Source organism: Alligator mississippiensis, chromosome 11 (genome assembly GCF_030867095.1).
Source record: "Alligator mississippiensis isolate rAllMis1 chromosome 11, rAllMis1, whole genome shotgun sequence".
Taxonomy (NCBI): Eukaryota; Metazoa; Chordata; order Crocodylia; family Alligatoridae; genus Alligator; species Alligator mississippiensis.
The window spans coordinates 42,292,495-42,310,399 of NC_081834.1; the positions used below are offsets into that span (position 1 = coordinate 42,292,495).

General features: G+C 48.9%; 1 protein-coding gene across 2 annotated transcripts in view; it reads left to right on the forward strand.

Moving 5' to 3' along the window:
- The window catches only part of STRA6 (signaling receptor and transporter of retinol STRA6), a 45,033-nt gene extending 27,128 nt beyond the window's left edge, over window positions 1-17,905 (forward strand). For both annotated transcript variants that reach the window (XM_019477876.2, XM_006273156.4), the window contains 10 exons: window positions 192-268; window positions 2,362-2,423; window positions 3,191-3,374; window positions 6,784-6,859; window positions 7,110-7,243; window positions 10,943-11,060; window positions 13,269-13,370; window positions 14,457-14,620; window positions 15,730-15,867; window positions 16,504-17,905. In XM_019477876.2, coding sequence (XP_019333421.1) covers window positions 192-268; window positions 2,362-2,423; window positions 3,191-3,374; window positions 6,784-6,859; window positions 7,110-7,243; window positions 10,943-11,060; window positions 13,269-13,370; window positions 14,457-14,620; window positions 15,730-15,867; window positions 16,504-16,682 — 1,234 coding nt within the window. In that variant the 3' untranslated portion in view covers window positions 16,683-17,905. The remainder of the gene's footprint in view (window positions 1-191; window positions 269-2,361; window positions 2,424-3,190; window positions 3,375-6,783; window positions 6,860-7,109; window positions 7,244-10,942; window positions 11,061-13,268; window positions 13,371-14,456; window positions 14,621-15,729; window positions 15,868-16,503) is intronic.

A 17,905-nucleotide genomic window follows, 5' to 3' on the forward strand; every position in this document is an offset into this window, starting at 1 on the left:
TCAAGGACAGCTGTATGTGGGGAGCCTGGCACTGAAGGAGGTATTGGCAGAGCTGAGTATAGTAGCATCACTAGGACTGGTCATTAAGAGGTGGGCGATTTTATTGCTGGCTACCACACACTTACAAAGCAAGAAATGCTTCTGTTCAAATGCTCTTTGCCCTCTGCTTATTGCAATTTTCTCCTTTCCAGCTCTGGTAAAGTCAAAGCAAGTCTCCTGTCAAAGGTCCAGGCATATTTGTACTCTTATATCTATACCCCCCAGGAAGGTATGTACCAGAAGATCTTCTGATAGACATATTAGGCTTCCAGCGACCAGACTTCCTCCCACATGAAGCAACTGTGTTTCTTGGCTCTTTTTCCCAAGCATCTGTGCCGTGACAGCTGCCATACTAGACACGCACAACACCTCGATTTTTGCACAAACTGTCATCCTTGAGAGGAAAATCAGGGTGCTGAAAGAGCGCTCTGCTACTAGATTTCCTCTTGCTGGCACAGCACGGATGGGCAACCACACCACAGGGAAGTGTGTTGACAAATCTTGAACCGTCCTTCTGCTTTATGGTTCAGTTGACAGCCATTGCACCCACAGATGGGGGGTGGGAATTGGATAAAAAGAGGGCATATCCTTGGATGGGCTATGGAAAAGGGGGAATGACAGAGATTGTAAAACTATGGATGGATTGATGCTATGGATGTGTAACGAGGAGGCAGAAGCTCCTGTTTAAGGGGAGAGTGCAGCAGGCCAAGCTTGCTGTTTTTGGGGCCAGCATCTGGGTACAGGCTAGCTGCTAGAAAATGACCAGGGACAGCAAGGATAAGAACTTGGAGTGACTATCCAGGACCTAGCTGCAGTGGGAATTATCAGTTGACTGCAAGGCAAAGTTCACGAGGGACAACAGCTTCTTATACCTGTCTACTACAGTGTCAGACTGTAAGATCTCCCCACTAACAATGTGGGGGTAAAATTCACCAGGGAATTCCAATAAGAGTCTGTCTATAAGACAAAGATGCCCAAGGAGCGCTTGCCAGGTAGTTGTTCAATTCAGTTTGGGTTCCAAGAATACAACTTAAGACATAATCAACACCACCACTACCAATAGACCCAGATTTAAGTATTTCTCTTCCAATTGCCAGCTCTTCTGCTTGGCCTTTACACATCTCCAACAGTGTTGAAACTGAAAGTTGACTTGTGCAGCTGTTGGCATCTGCAGCTAAAGGGCAGACATCCAGACAGCCCAGAAGTAAAGGCTGAAAACAGTTGGGTTAAGCTGCAGCAGAGGAGGATAAGCTGGCCACTAAGCCAAAGTGGAAACACCTGTGCATGGCTGGGAAGCCACATTGACGAGAAGGGGTAGGGTTTTGGGGCATATAAGCCCAGTGCCTGAGACCAAGCGGGCAGTCTGGCCCTGCATGCTGCAGGAAGAGATGCTCCTGAGGGAGATGGCTGCAGAGACAGACTGGCAGGTACCTGAATTGTCCCACAGAGCTGGAAGGAGAGAGCTAAGGGGTACTTATGGCTTGCAGTGTAGCAGTGACCCAGAATGGGGTGGATTTTAGTTGTGGAACTGCTTGCTTGTATTTGTTGTAACTTAAGCTTGATGCCAGAGGACTGAATTGTGGCTGTAAGGGAAGATGGGGGACCTGGTGGTGCACTCTGGGACAGGCAGCCTAGGCTGGGCTTGAGGACCCAGAGGGCTGGTGCAGATGTGGTAGACTAAGGTTGGGAGAGCCAGTGAAAGCAGTCTGGCTTGGTCAAGGACCCAGAGGGTTGAGGGCTGGTGAAGAGGTGCAGCCGCCTTGCTGGACTGAGGGGGCTGGATGAGTTGGGTCAAGGCTGGGAAGGCAGCCTGGCTTGGGGTCAGACCTGGATGGCTGAATACTGGGGCAGAGCAACAGCAGCTGTGCTGGGCCCAGGGCCCCAGAGGGCTGGAGAAGTTGGCCCAAGGCTGGGAGAGCTTAAGCCATGGCAGTGAGGGTGATGCCAGGACAAGCTTAGGCTCAGATGGCTAAAGCCCAGTGGAAGGGGCTGACGCCCAAGATGGGTAGAAGCTAAACTAAGGGTAGGAGCTCAGGGAGAAGCAAGAGTCTTGCCAGGGCTCAACAGGCTGAGCTGAATGGATTGTTTGATGGACAGGGCCAGAGGGTCCAGTGGATGAACTGGGGGTTAGGTCCCACTGCAGAAGGATGGCAAGAGTGACCTGGGACTATGTAGGAATGGAGGTACAGGTGGAAGGATGCAGAGGGACAGGATACAGATGAAGGCAGTAAGGCAGGTATGGGATGCCTTTTGGGTAATGCTTCATGCTGTTGCTATAAGGCTTGAAACCCTATTCTAAAACTTGTGATTCTGGGCTTGCAGGTTTCCAGATCCCACTGAAGCTGGTTCTCTCTGTTACCATGGCTGTCATTGCTGTTTATCAGGTAACTCCATAGCCACACACCAGCTGGGCCTAGGCTGGCAGGTCCATCCATGTTTGGGTTCCCAGTGCTTGTGCTTTTGTATCTCACATGGGTGGAGAAGCAAGACCTGATGGCCGTATCGCACTGCCAGATTCTTCTGAGCCCATCCTATGGTTTGAGGCTGTACGAAGGAAGTCACCTATGGGATTGCAAGAAGAATGTCTGTTACTTGACCCCTAGAGAGCAAGAAGGACTGACCTCTGGGATCTGTGATGGGCTGCTTGGTCCCCTATGGCTCACTCCTGCCTAAGCTGCCTACAGCAACACAAGCTCACATGCAACTGTTGCTGAGGCCTATCTTGTACCAGGGGAGTCTCCTCCCAGCTACAGCAAGGCTCCTTTTGGTGCCCCGAAGCCCAGCCATGGTAGTGGACAGATCTGGCGCAGGTCTTTGTCCATGACCAAGGACTGGTATGTTTTCTGTGCCTTTTTCTGGGGTAGAAAGCAAGAGGCTAGAATGAAGTCCTTTGGCCTCGGTGGTGCAGTGCACCATGAGATGGTCCCTGGTCTGCATCCTTGACTGGTGACTGTCGCTGCTTCTTTTCTGTTGGCTCTGACTCTGCCCACTGCCCTCTTGCTGCTTTCACTGTGTGGCACTTTCCAGGATGAACTGTCCTGGGAGAATATTTATCCAAGCAAGAGTCGGGGGAATCTGTTACTGCTGCATGTGAGATGAGTGCCCTTCCAGGTATCCTGCATGTAGTGCTTACCTAGCTCTTGGCTTGCAGGTGGCTGTGCTGCTCCTGGTGACCTTCATCCCTACCATTCAGATAGTGAGGGCTGGCATGACAAAGGATGTCACTGTTCTGCTGGTTCAGTTTGGTGTTGTCCCCTCAGAGAATGCAGGTGGCATCCCAGGAGACATGGAGAAAGAGCTGGAGACTATCAAACACTACCTCTGGTCACTGGAGGGTGAGTTGCTCCCATCTTGATCTTGTCAAGCTTGAGACTGGTGGCGAATCTAGTCGTGATCCTGTCCTCTTGGTGCACAAGACTGAATCTCCCTGGCCTGGCAGGGTAAGCTTCCTACAGGCTCTGTTTCAAAATGGTTCCAAGGGGAGTGACCCCCTCGAAGAGCAAGAGGTAACCGATCTTCATGCCGCCCTTTTCACTCTTTCCGACACAAGTCGCATACATGCTCTCTGTCCTGGAGCTCCCTGAGAACCTTAAAAACAAGCTATTTGTCTCGGTGGTAGCAGACCTGTGCGATGCTAATAATTGGCCGTAGGTTTGAAAAATAGTAAATAATTTCTGGGCTCCTGACATTTTAAGGCTCTCTCCCTATTCATTTAGTGAGGCGGCCCAGACCAAGTGAAGCATCCCAGCTCCCCAAAGTAAGCAGATGAGCAGCTGCTTGTGTGGGTTTTCTCTTGCTTAATGATTAAGTGAATTGAACTAGCAGAACCATTTGCTACACTGAATGCTTCATGGTAATAGTGCATCTGCTTAGCTGAGTGGTGCCTATCAGCTGGTCCACTTTGTGCAATATGGTCTGTTCTGGGGCTTAGAACAGCAGCTGGGACTCTAGGGTTCTGGCTCGGCTCTTGGGCATGTTACTAAACTTCTCCTTGCTCATCTGCCCAGTGTTGTGGTGCAGTGGTAGAAACCCCTGGGTTCGATTCCCAGATGCACATGTAACCCAACATCTGGACTTGGTCTGGCCTTAGCGCTCAATGGTCTAAAGGGGGGATGGAAGGTCTGGGAAGCCTCTTCTCCTCCATACTCCTGCCTAGGCATATCTATGGAAGGCCCTGGTGACCTCTCCAATACATCATGGTCCAGAAGGCTTGAGGGTAGCCTCCTAATTTGCTTATCTAGGGAGGCTGGGTAAGTGCTGAGATGAACTCATTGCCATCATTCCAAGAAGTCGGAAGTCTGTTCATGAACTGTTGTGGGCTTTGGATTATGCTTTAATTCCCCAGTTCAGCAAAGCATGTTAAAAATAGAAGGCTGCAAATAACCTGCCTGAGCTGGGGCTTGCAACTGGTCTAAAGGGCCCATCCTGTAGCTCACTGGGGTGCCTGTTTCTAGGTGAGGCTGTTGGGCTATGGAGGAATTATTGGCTTCTGGACACCTTAAATAGACCTGTAGAAAGGCTTAAGGTAGACATGTTTAACTTGAGTATTGGTTCAGTGTCCTGGAAAGATGCCAGGAACATTCGCATCATCAGGAAGGCTTTCCAAAGGCCAAGCTAGGAGATGGATGCCTAACTCCCATTTTATAGTCGGTGGAATATGGATGTCTAATGGCCCTTTGTACCACTGAATGCCTGTCTCTTCTCCTCCCTGCCCCACACCTTTTTTTAACCTTTCCCTGAAAGCCACAAAGAGTTGTCTCTCCTTTCAGCTTGGAGGCACCAATTCTGCTTCGTTATTTTTTTTGCCATCTGGTTATCAGTTATACTAACAAGCATACATTACAGGGGATCCGTAGGATAGTGGTTCTCAACCTTCTTTGGTCTCAAGTTACCTCTCTGTAACTTAGGTAAATTGAGGTGGCATCCCATTTCAAAAACTTATTTATTACAGTGCTTAATAAATAGGGCTGGGTAGTGAGGGCTGAGGAAAGGCCAGTTAGGGACTGAGCCCGAGCCTGCACTTATCTCCTCATCTCCTCACACTTCACTTATCCTCCGACCATGGGGCACCCTTCAAAGGATCTCATAGCACCCCTGGGTGCCGTGGCACCCTGGTTGAGAACCACCATCCTAGGTACTGATACCCTGGGCTGACTGGGAAGAAGGTTTGGAGAGGTTTGGCTATTCCAGAGGCTTAGGTGGTAGGTTGAGCTGAGTGTCATTCTGTCCTCCACCCCTGACTCTTACATGACCTTGAGAGAGTCTCTTAACTTCCCAGGGGCTGTGGAGATAATTATAACATGGGGATTGTGGAGATTGGAACATGAATGTGCTTGGAGACTGTAGTAATCAGGGGCTCTTCAAGTTCTGAATCTAGATAGAAAAAAGACCTGGGGGGGGGAATGTAAAAGCTGGAACCCACAAACCATTCTTGACCAGCAAAGTTCTAAAAAACCAGAAGCCTCTGAAAACGGTTGAGTGATGGAAACATGAAAGGGAAATGCTAAGCCCTGGTCTCATGCCAGCAAGCTAAGAGCATTGATGAATGCCAAGAAGGGAAGGGGGGTTTGGAGGGGGAAGAGGGGAGATTTTTATGCCCAGGCAGCAATTCTGTGCTACAGATGCTATTGTTCGGGAGGACTTTGATATGTGCTGGAATTGAGCAGATGGCATCTAGTGAGCGGAACTACAAAGCCCCGGTGTGGAGGGGGGCGACTGGGTAATTCAAAGCCCCTGACAGGATGATAGGCAGATGAGCTGTTGGCTCTGTCGCCTCCGGCTAGTGTGGTTGCCCCCCGCCCACCTCTTCCCTGTACAGTCAGCCTGTCCTAGCCATGCATGGAATAATGGCATTGCCTTCGTCCCAAATGGGGCAGCATTTAAAAATTCTGCCTGCGATTGTTTCCCTGATGTCTCTATCTCCATCCCAGCCCACCCTACCCCCTCCTTCCGCATACACTTCTACAGGCTGTCGTTCCCTTTCACACTTACACTGGCTGCTTTCTGCAGTGACATTTCAAAAGCTCCTAATTGTTAGTGGTTTTTTTCTTTTCTTTGTAGTCTCAATAAGCGTGTGTTGGGGTGGGAGCAGAATGGCTGGTTGATAACAAAAACAGGACCTCTTTAAACCTCTGGGGTGATGACTCCTATTTGGACTGGGTCAGCAGTCATCAGCAGCTGTCACTGAGAGAGCTCCTAATGACCTGAGCTGGCCTATTCTGCCTGCCTACATCTTCATTCCTCAGTACAGCCAAGCACCTCCTTAGACTCTCATGAAGTGAGAGGGGATAGATGGAGAACCGGAGGTGTGGAGACCTTTTAACGATGGCCAAACAGGGAATCGGGAGCCTAACCCAAGTCGTAGTCTGAGCTTTGTCTACAAAATGGTCCTTTTTGCAATGGATGGACATTAGCGTCAGAGCATTCCTGCCCCCCGCACCCCCTTGCCTTCCTTTTGACCGTTCCAGCAAGGGGGCCAAAGACTATACTCCCTCTAGATGGACTGGGGTGGGGTTTAGCTTGGGCAAGTGCTGGGGAATGACATGATGCCCTTGCCTGTGCTGCAACACCCATTCAGAGATGGACCCTGGGTTCGTCCCATTCTGCCTATTCAGCACTTCTCAGCAGCATGAGATTCTCAACAATAACGTCCTAAAACTTAGTGACTAGGCTGGTTGGTTAGGGACCCTGTAGCTAGTCCTGCTCAAGGTTGGATGTCTGATTTTTCTGTCTGCTCCCCTACAGTGTGCTATGTCTGCTCCTTGGTCATCTGCTTCCTGCTGACTTTTGCCATGCTGATGAGATCCCTGGTGATGCACAGGTGATAGCCTATTTCTCTCTTGCTGGGTTTTCAAATCTCCCTCCCCTCATTCCCCCTGATGATCTATTTTCCTAGTTGCAAGGATATGGGGAGGTGGAGGAAATCTATTATTCTACCTCTGCCTTTTTGGCCTCTTGTCCTAAGTGCCTTCTGAATTGGGATATCCCTGCTTATATAAACCAGATGCTTCCCTCCTGAGTTCAGCCGTGTAACTGAACTGGGCTATCTAGGTCTCTCTCTCTTGTCACAGGAACAATCTGAAGGCTCTGTACCGAGGGGCTGTCTTGGATGTCTTCTATCCTGCCCAGACGCTCCGCCCTTCTCAACAGGCCGTCTTCTGCTGGATGAGCTTTGCCAGCTTCCAGGCTGCATTTGCCTGCTTGGGTAACTTGTTTTCAGAGAGAAACTAGGCCAAAGAGGTGTCAAAGAGTGGGAAGAAGAAGAACACACTCTTCCCTGCAGGAATGACTGTTTCCACCCACAAAAAAAATGTTAAGGGGATAGTTAAGAGATTTTAGGGTCAGATCCCCAGTTGGTGTAATCCAGCATACTTCCAGTGAAAATCAGTGGAGGGACCTTAATTTTACGTAGCTACAGATCTGGACCACTACACCAAAGCCAGCCATACTGATCCTGTATCTGGCCTAAATGTTTTGCTGGCTAAATAAAGCAATGGATGAAGTAGCATACAGAACATCAGTTCTTCAGTGCAGTGCCCCGTTTATTAGATTCATAGATGTTGGGGTCGGAAGGGACCTCAATAGATCATCGAGTCCGACCCCCTGCATAGGCAGGAAAGAGTGCTGGGTCTAGATGACCCCAACTAGATGTAATGCACTTGTCCTGGTTTACTTGTCCCATAGTCCATGCAAGATGCTCACTGCTGAAAAACCTGCCATAAACAAGTTTGGTTGTTTAAAAACAAGTGTGGAAACAAAAACTTGTCCACTTTGGTTGTTTCCAGCTTGTTCACTGCTGGAAACCTGGCCATGCATGCAAATATGACTGTTTCAAAGATGGTAGCCATGTAGTTTGGCTGGAGTTTTTGGTTGAACGTCTTGCCTCAAGGTCCTTCCTATTGTGCCCTAAACCGAATATGACTAAAATGGGTTTTCAGGCTGGGCCTTGGGGCATAGATGGATCTATCAGAGCAATGACCCTGTAGTCGGGATTGAATGGTGACCTGTGAGGCTGGTTAGAAAAAGGGTGAAAATCCTGTTGTGGCCTCTCAAAGGAGTTGTAGTTTGTTTTCTTGTGTCCCCCTTCTCTGTGGGCCAAGGTCCCCACCAGATCTCCTATCCCATGATGTGCCACAACCCAGGATCCATGAGGCAACTGCCTCCCCTCTGAAAGAAGATGATGGAGCAGCCTGGTAAGATGGTGTATGCAGGGCTGAGGAGATTAGCAACATGAGGACCTTGACCTAAAGTTCCCAGGAGATGCTGCAGCATGGTATCATAAATGAAACATCTTGCTCCTCAGTAGTTTTCAGGCACATAATTTGTCAACCAAAAAATGCTGTTTGTGGAAAACTGCGTATGTGTGCGCCTGTGTGCAGGTACATCACCATTTGTCCCAATTTTTGTCAAAACATTTTCAGCCCTAGCCAATGGTTATAAGCCAGTTGCATGCATTCCTAGAAGTGTGCATGTTTATTGGAAGAAAGTGTTTATAATGGCTAAAAGCACCCCTTTTTGGAGAGCTCAACAGATCTAGTAATGATGTAGTACAGGGGTATCCAGCATATGATTTATGGGCCAGATCTGGGCCCCAGAGACTCTTACAGCCTGCTCAGCTGCTGGTGGGCCAGGGGCTTTTGGGGACGGGGCCAATGGTAGACAGGGCCTGCCTCAGAATGCGGGGCCCTGTGCCCTTGATGGATGTAGTCCTCAGTGACACAAGGATGCGTGAGGGATGTATCACACAGCCCTTGCTTGCCTTGCGTAGTACTTGCCCCATTCACTGCAATTGCTGCCACCCCATGCCCTGAGCTGAGTCTAGCTTGTGAGGAACCCTGTGGCCAAATCCAGCCCAGAGCACACAGGGAATTTCACCCCTCTGATGTGGTAAAATATCCTATTAACCCTTTATAAATGGGACCTTATTCTACAGGTTGATTGCCCTAGGTCAGCTGGTGCCCTCCTCCTTGACCACTGCAGTCCGAGGTTGGCAATGTGTTGTCCTGAAGTTGAGGGACACTTTACTCCAAGCATAGGCCACTTCCAACGTGGCTGGGACCAGAGTTGCAGTTGCTGCTTCTCTCTATAGTGTGCCTGTTGCTTCTCCCAGCTGCTGGACAAAGCTTTCCACTGTGGAAGCTCCCTGGCTTCACGGGCTAGATGAAATGGCTCTGCCAGCTATAGGTTGCCAATCTCTGATTTAAGTAGTTTGGCTGAGGGAAGACTGAACTCTTCTCCCACCACCCAAAATTAACCCTCCATGCAGACATCTGGTTTGGAAGCTTGTACCATCTCTGCCTTTGTATCTGATTTGTAGAAGCACAGGAGGAATCTTATCCCCAGCAGTAACCTGGCATAAGCTTTAGAAATGAAGACTTCTTTGTACCATCGTTCAGTGCTGAGTGTTGCCTTAGCAATCGGAGTTGGGGGGTGGGGAGGGATTCTAGTACAGATTGCATTAGGCCTACTGTAATAACAATACATGTGAGTGTCACACAACCAGATGCCGTGAGCATGACTCCTGCTTTTTTAACTCTCTATTTTTAAGTCATTAAAGCAAAGCACTTGAGCTGAATGAATTGGCTACGTGTTGAGCGGACTCCAACTGCTTGCCTCGTAGATCAGGATAAATGAAATGCTGGTGCTGGGGATGCTGTTTATCTCAGTGTGATGATGATTATTAGAAATCGGTTTCAAGCCCTAGAGATGGCTCTTCTCCATGGGGATAATGAACCAAGTGGCAAGAAAATGCCAAACCCCAATTAAATCCAATAATCGAAAACATATGTGGGGGGTGGGTAGTTTTGGGGGGGGGAAGGGAGGAATGGCAATCTTGCAGTCTTCTTGGAGGATTGAGATCAACTTAGTCAATTAACACTTGGGTGGCAAGGGAAAAGATTGGAGGCACCCCAGGGATTAGGCTGGGATTTGCCAATCAGTCAAGGGGAGTGATGCCTGGAGTCAATTTTTTTTTTTTTTTTTTTTTTTTTTTTTTTTCAATTTTCAAAAGCATCCATGTCATTTAAAAGCACAAATCCCATTGACAATGTGAATTGTTTTAAATCACTTGGGTACTGGCTGAAAAATGTAGGCAGTCCCAACTCCTATCAAAGTTCAATGCGAACTGGGTGCTTAATTCACTTGAGGCTCCTCTCTGAACCCAGCTTGAATACATTCTGCTGGAAGATCTCCAGTTACTAAGAGGGAGGATGCTCTTCCTTCTCTAATTCCCTGAGATACATGAGCAACCCCATGAGGAAAAATAAGGGAGGAAGGGCTTGAAGTGTTGGTGCAGGAGTCCTGCAGTTCTGAGGAACATCAGTGCAACACGGGGACTAGGGGTAAAGGAGATATCACTCCCATCCACCTCACTTGCCTTCATATTAAGGCAGTCAAGGGGCCTTTTTAAAACAAAGTCTCCTTTTTCTTTTTAATCCAGAAAATACTGACTTGTCAAAATTAAAGTGTTTGTACTAACATAGACTTGTTTTCACCACCTACTTCCTTGGGAAGGCTTCTCGGGGTTATGGTAAAATTTCTGGTGGCATACACTTTCAGCCTACCCTTAAAAATGAGACAGTGCTATGGGTAGGGAACTCATGTATGACTTGAATCTGACACCCCAATTACAGGTCACTGATTTAGATTTTTTTTTCCTGGAGCATCTTTTTGCCACACATGTTTGTGGAAGTTGAAATGGCTTTTTTGTTCTTCACTGGGAGAGAGACCTGGAGGCTTCGTATGAAATAGAATTCTTGTTTCCCGGCCAGCCTTATTTAACACTCGGTGGTTATTTTGCCAATACATTGGGGTGTGATTTAAATTTCCTTGCCCATCTCCTTGCATTTTTTTTCCCCATCCCTTCTGCTATGGCTGATCATATGCTGTGCCTGTCTCTCCAAAGGTCTCATCCTTCAGCAAGTGATCTTCTTCATCTGCACTGCGGGATTCACTTTCCTTGTTGTCATTCCTTTGCAGTCTGGTACACACATGCATCTTTTTAAGATCCTGCAAAACATGTGGTGAGTGCTCTTCCGGCTCAGTGGACAACATCAGGGAAGGATGGGACCTAAGAAATAGAGAATGGGATGACTTTTTATTTAAGCCACAATGTTTGCAGAAGCTGGGCAAGCAATATCAAGGCAGAGCATTTGTCCTTGATGCAGCTGGGCTGTAAATGAGCTGAGGTTAGTTTTGTCATGCTGTGATGTTCCACCTACAGGTTGAGATGCAGTGTTATGATGGGCAGGTAAATATGGCCCCTTCCATTGCAGAATAAAATTGAATCTGCCATGGTTGGGGATTGTTCTGTGGATTTGAGATAGATGGCAACCATCTAGCTCAGGGGTGGGTAATTATTTGGACCTGTGAGCCTGTGGGTTTTGCTGAGTTGTTCCAGGCTGGGTCAGCATCCCTCTCCCCACCCTGCTCAACAGCTCATCAAAACTCTCTGTGGCATGGGGTTGCAGGTGAGGCCAGGGTCGTGGGGCAGTGACCGTGTGGGACCAGGGCCTAGGGCAGGGCCATGATCCACTGCCTGCACAGCCCTGTGATGAGCATGGGTTCTGCAGGCAGAGATGCTTGGGGACCAGGCCCTGTGATGTCACTGCCCCAAAATCCTGGACCTGGATGCAGCTCCTCACCTACCTGTGGCCCCGTCCCATCTGCCTGGCCATGCACCTTGCTTGTGTGGCTTCTGGCAGGTCTCCATGGAGCCCCCAAGATCATGGGGTGGTGCTAGCACGGGGTTGGGGAAGAGCTGTGATCTGTTCCCTGCCCAGAGAACCAGAGCTTTGTCTTGGCTGCAGCCCTGTGCTGTCACTGCCCTGTGATCCTGGGGTGTCTGTAGAAATTGGCTGGGAGCCATTGGGGCATGGCTCATGGCCAGGTAGATGTGATGGGGCTGCAGGCAGGCAGGATGCTGTCTGGGATCTTGGAGCGGTGACAGCACAGGGCCTGGGCCAGGCACACCCCTGCCTCTGAAACCCATGCCCATCGCAGGGGCATGTAGGCAGTGTCAGCACCCCGAGATCCATCCACACCCACCCATGGACCCATCCCAGCCACCCGGCTGAGCATCCCCCATGCAGGTCCCACCCCCAGTGGTGAGTGTGGGGTGGAGGGGACAGGATGTCCCCGGGGGGAGTGGGGCTGGGTCCAGCAGCTGCAGCACTGGAAGGAGCCACTGTCACTGGTGCTGCTGGGAAGTGCAGTCCAGCTGCCATACTGCCCAAGTCCTGCTGCACGTCTGGGGGTGGTGGGGCCATCTGCATGCACCATGGCCTTGACTGCCCCCTGTGTCTGTACTGGATGGGACCAAGGAACCTGCCACAAGCTGGACAGAATCCCTTGGTGGCCCAGACATAGGCTACGGGCCATTTTTTGCTCACCCCTGATCTAGCTGCTGGCACAGACCCAAAGTGAAAAGAGATTCCTGTTCCAGTCATGTTTCCCCTGCCTGGGGGTCTCTTTGCTCAGAACCTGGCTTTGTGTCCAGTTATGCTAAACACCCTTAGTGTCACGCAGTGTGGTCTCTGGGAGCCAAGCCTTGATGCCTGCTCAAGAAAGCCACCACAGGCATGCTTCTACTTCCACTCTGTATGTGCTTGTGTGTCTTGCCTCGGTTTCTCAGAACCGAACTAGTGTTGTATTGAGAAATGAGCCTGAGCTGCACACCTGTGGTCCAGATCAGAATCTCCTTGCAGTTTCAAGGATGCTTGGTTTGGGGCCCATCACTGTCTGCATTGACCTGATGATATTTCTATATTTTCATCTTCTCCTTCCAACTAAGCTGGGCCTCTTCTGTGGCAGTTGATTGGGTGGCAGAACAGGATTTGGGGAGCTCTCTTAACACTGATCCATACTCTTCCAAATGAGAAAGTACTACAGAATAATACTCAAGCAAGTGAACTGGCCAGAAATCTCCAGGAAAGCAAAGTTCTGGGTAAGAGGGTGGTGCAGATGTTCTCTTGGGGCTGTGGGAGCAGAAAGGCAAAGCCAGTCTTTGCCCCACTAAAAGGGTGTATTGAGCACTACCATCCACAGTAGTAGGTCCCTATAAAGGTTACAGAAGGGATGATTCCTTTCATCTCCCCTGAACCCCAGGCATCTTCAGGCCACGTCACAATCTGGCTTCAAGCATCCAGGCCATCTGCTCTTTAAGGGACTGACATAAGGAACATGCTGAATGAAATCTGCCCTCTCCACGGTTTGTTCTTCTGTTCTTCCAGGCCCTTCTGTCTGATGCTGGTGGTTGCTGTCATTGTGCAGAACCTGGCTGCTCACTTTTGCTTCCTTGAAAAATGCCACCTGCAGAAGGAGCTGACCAACAGGTGAGAGGACCTCAGCTGTGAACATGCTCTGCTGCCTTGTTCCTGGTTCTCCAGCAGTCATAAGACTAGTTGATTTATGGTTGGTACAGAGCTCTGAAGTCCCAGCTGTAGCTTTGAGCATAGTTGAATGCTGAGCACCTCTTATCCTGTCTTTCTGACAGTTGTCCAAAAGCTAACATGTGAACTTGCAGTTTTTTCTGGAACCTTAATTCATCCTGCATTATTAGCAGATTTATGCAAGCTCTCCTGGCCTTGTGAACCCATTAGGTTTGCCATACCCATCCCAGACTTCCAGTCATTTAACCTCACCCGTACAATGCCTGGCCAAGCTTTACCACAGCTTTTTCATTACCAAAATGGGGATATTGAAACCAAGCTAGTGGTAGAGCTGCAGTAAAATGCCATATCTCCAGGCTTAGAGTTGAGGAACCATTAGAGAGCTTTTGTATTTCCTAGATCTTAAGGCCAGAAAGGACTATTTTGACCAGTGACCGACTGTTGCATAAGACAGTACAGAGGGGATTTATTTCGGTTACTTTTGTAGTAAGGCTAATCTGTAACCTGGAGTAGTTGCCAAGAAGCCAACTCCTAATATCTTGGAAGGCACATGGGATGTTGCTATCTTATTTAGTCCCTAACGGGCAGATTTACAAACTCATTTGAGGGCAAAAGAAGCGGCAGAAACTCCCATTGTCGCCTACCTCAGCCATCTGGCTGCCTGAAATGTTGAAGAAGAGGAGGGGGCTCCTGTCATGGACTAACTGGGTATCGCTCTCTGGATCAAGTGGCATGATGCTGGATTGGGTTGGGTCCCTTGGCCTCAGGAGCCCCATAGATTTAATAGATTTCTAGGGTCAGAAGGGACCTCGTAGATCATCGAGTCTGACCTCTAGGCAGGAAAGAGTGCTGGGGTTAAATAACCCCAGCTAGGTGCCTGTCTAATCTCTTCTTGAACACCTTTAAGGTAGGGGAAAGCACCACCTCCCTTGGAAGCCCATTCCATATTTTGGCAACCCTCACCATAAAGAACATGTTCCTGATATCCAATCTAAATAACTTATTTCCACCTGTGCCTTATGCCCCCAGGCGAGCCCTCTACATCTTGACCTACCTGCTCTTCCCAATCAATGTCCTGGCAGGAATCGTGGCTGGAATTTGGAGAATGGTCATTTCAGGGCTTTACAATGCCATCCACTTCTGCCAGCTGGACATCAGCCTACTGAACCGGGCCATCGAGGTCTTTGATCCTGGTAAGGGGGACAAGTTGACGTCCCTGAACCAGGCGGTCACCACTGAGGAGCCAAGGCACAGTGCTTCCTCCACAAATCTCCATTGCCTTCCATGGGAGGATTTCCTCCTAATCCCAGTTCTGCAAAGCTAGTGGGTACCCACAGGGATTGTGGCTCATGGGGTTAATTTGGCCAGTCACAAGGTGGCCTCTTGGATCATGCACAGAATGTAAATGCCTAAAACTAATCTGATGACCCTGTGCATTTCAGGGAATAGGTGCAGGATGGAGAATATGGTAATGAAGTAACCTGGGTGGCCAGTTGGCTGTTTTCTAAAAAGCAAGGGTGGGAGGTGCTGTCTCATGGGAGCTGTGCCTGGGATACAGCAGGGTATAGTTTGAGTTCACAGGCACAACTGCAAAACTATCTACTATTGAAGATATTAATCTCTTTGAACCTTTTATGGATTCCCCTCTCCCTTCTTAGTGAGGCTAAGTAGCACTTGGATGCTGTTACCTTGGCATGAACTCTTCTCCATGGCTGGTGTACAGTGGCAAAATCGGAGTACCATTGTGGAAAGGGACAGGGTTTTCAGCTTGCTGCAGTCAAGCCTCTTCAGGGAATGCTCCCTGTATGAGTGAGAGGGTAGCAGGGAGGTAATGATCCTGGCCCTCTTGGTGCTTGGCACTTGCTACATACTAGACTGAGCATGCACAGGGGGTGCCCGTTTGGTCCCAATCTCTGCGTGCTCCATTCTGTGTCATGGTATGTTTCTACCTTCAATGTGTATTAAACCTGCTGAGAACAAATCTTAATCCTCTACTTCCTTTTTTCCTGCTGGGGATCAGGGTATGAAGCTCATGAGTTGCTATTCTCTGATCCCACTGGTGTGAATCCAAAAAGGCCCTACTGGCTTTGATAAAGTTGCTACCACTGTAAATCCAGACTGGTAGCTATGACTGAATTAGGTCTCTGTGACCTCCCACCTCCCCCAGCAATTTAATTTTTCTCCTCTCCTACAAAAGAAAAAACAAAAACCGAGCACTGCATGCCGTGCGTGTGCATGAGCATGCACACGTGTATGCATGAGCTCCTCTGCATGCTCTTATATGTGGACTGTTTCCCTCTAGGCTACCGCACTTACTGTCATTACTTGAAAATTGAGGTCAGCCAATCGCACCCGGTGATGAAAGCCTTTTGCTTCCTACTCCTCCAATTACCCAGCCCCAAAGGGCAGACTAGAATTGAACCAACTGATGTGGAAGAAGGTGAGATCTTCACCCTCCCCCAGCTATTGCCTGAATGCGAAGAAACAGCTAGCCAGCTGAGGGAAGTGCGATTTCCTTGTGATGGGGCTGGGAGGGAGCAACAGCCTTGGAGTATGTTTGCTGGTCTGTCTCTCTCATGCATGCTGGCATTGCAAGAAGCCAGTGGGGAAATCTTCCCATCTCTTATTCATGGGCTTGTCCTTTCATGTTTCCCCCCTTTTCCCCTCCCATCACCACCAGGTCTGTGCTTTGCCTGTCCTCCTTGGGGAGGGCTGGGGCTGGTCCCATTCTTTCACCAAAGAAGCTGTTGGTGTGGCGAGCAAAGGGAAGATGGAGAGGTCAATAGGCTGTGGGCAGTAGCAACTCCCACCAAGGTGTATACATACACTTTCTGCACCATACTGAGCTCTTGCTCTTTGCCTCTCTGGCATGAAGTACCTGGGGGGATAAATGTAGAGTCTTTCCTGGTTCTGCCCTGCCAGACTACAGACTCCTCCTGTCCTCTCCCAATGCGGTGTCAGGAGCATTGCTTTTCCTCCCTCCACACCCGAAGGTGTAGGAGATGAGTACCCCTCCACTCCCAGAGACACATGGGAGGAGGGAGCTGACTGATGTTTTTGTGCTCCTTCTCTGCAGGGATCCAGCTGATACACACCAAGAAGGTGACTTCAAGGCAGTCCCAATCCAAGCAGACCCGAGCCCGGTGGTGGCTGGCTTACACCCTCCTCAACAACCCCTCACTGTCAGCTTGCCGAAAGGCTGTTCTTTCTGATCCCACCGCCAATGGGACCAAGATGAGCCCTATGAAGCTCTGAATTGCAGAGCGAACCACCCCTCGTATTTGGACTTTTCCTCTGAGAAGGAACCTTAGCCCTCAGTCTTCACTTTCTGCCCTCTTTCCTCCTATCTTCATGTGATCCACTGCTCTGCAGCAGTGACCTCAGATCTCTTTAGTTGTAGACTAAGACTGAACTACAACCACTTGGCTTCCTCTGAGACGAGAAGTTTTTGCCAAACGGCCACATGGAGCTGATGTGGACAAATTGCCTGCAGTTTTTAAAGCCAGTCTGAAATATTTGCCCCTCACAGTATACGTAGGAAGAGGCTTAGAGCCCTCTTGGAGCCTTTTGGGGTTGAGAGAGGAGTGAGTGTGCTGGGCCTCAGCATTTTTATCCTGACTTCAGTCTTCTGTTCACTGTTGTATCTCTGTTACTGGGAGGAGGGGCTAGAACATCAATGAGGAAAGTCAGAGCTACAGGGCTGAGGGGCATTGGCCAAGGGTGTCCTACTAGCTGGCACAGTGGAGCTCGGTCCTATTTAAAAAGCTCCACTCCCTTTTCTTCCTCAACCAGTTTCTGCTTTTTAATTTTAAATCCAAATCCATTACGACACATTCTCTAGCAGCATTTTTTTTTCCCCTGGCTGCCTTGGAGTCAAGATGTCTGTCTATCTCCGTTAGAAAAAAAGCTATTCCACTAGGGAGAGGTTGAAAAGCCCAGTGCTAAGGAGATGCTTAGGAAGACTTTCCTGAGCGATAGGAAGAAAAGGATGTGGAGCCTCTTAAAATTAACTAACTAAAAAAAAATGTATATACTTTTTAAAAAATGTTGGGTTTTTTCATATGCCTTTTTTCTGTGGATTTTACTTTATCCCAGGCATGCTGGGTCTTGCACACAGATCTAAGGTTTTACAGATTTGTACAAGCTTTAAAATTATTCCCTCCCCTCTGCCTCCAACAGGATGCTGCATTATATAGATACTCTACAGTCTTCACATCTGGTTTTTTTTTTTTTTTTCTCATGTCCTATTTGCATTGTTGCCTCTGGTTGTCTGGATAAACTGGAAGCCTTTCTCACCCCACTTCCTCACCCTATGCTTTAAAAAAAGTAAAGCCAGTGGTTCTTTTTTGTCTATTTTTTTTATTTGTTTGGTGGGACATGGGCAAGCGAGTGAGCTGAGCTAGAATTTGTAGAGTACGGAGAGTTGAAATTCATTTACATGTTGAGGTGGACATAATAAATATGTCTCATTCCTACTA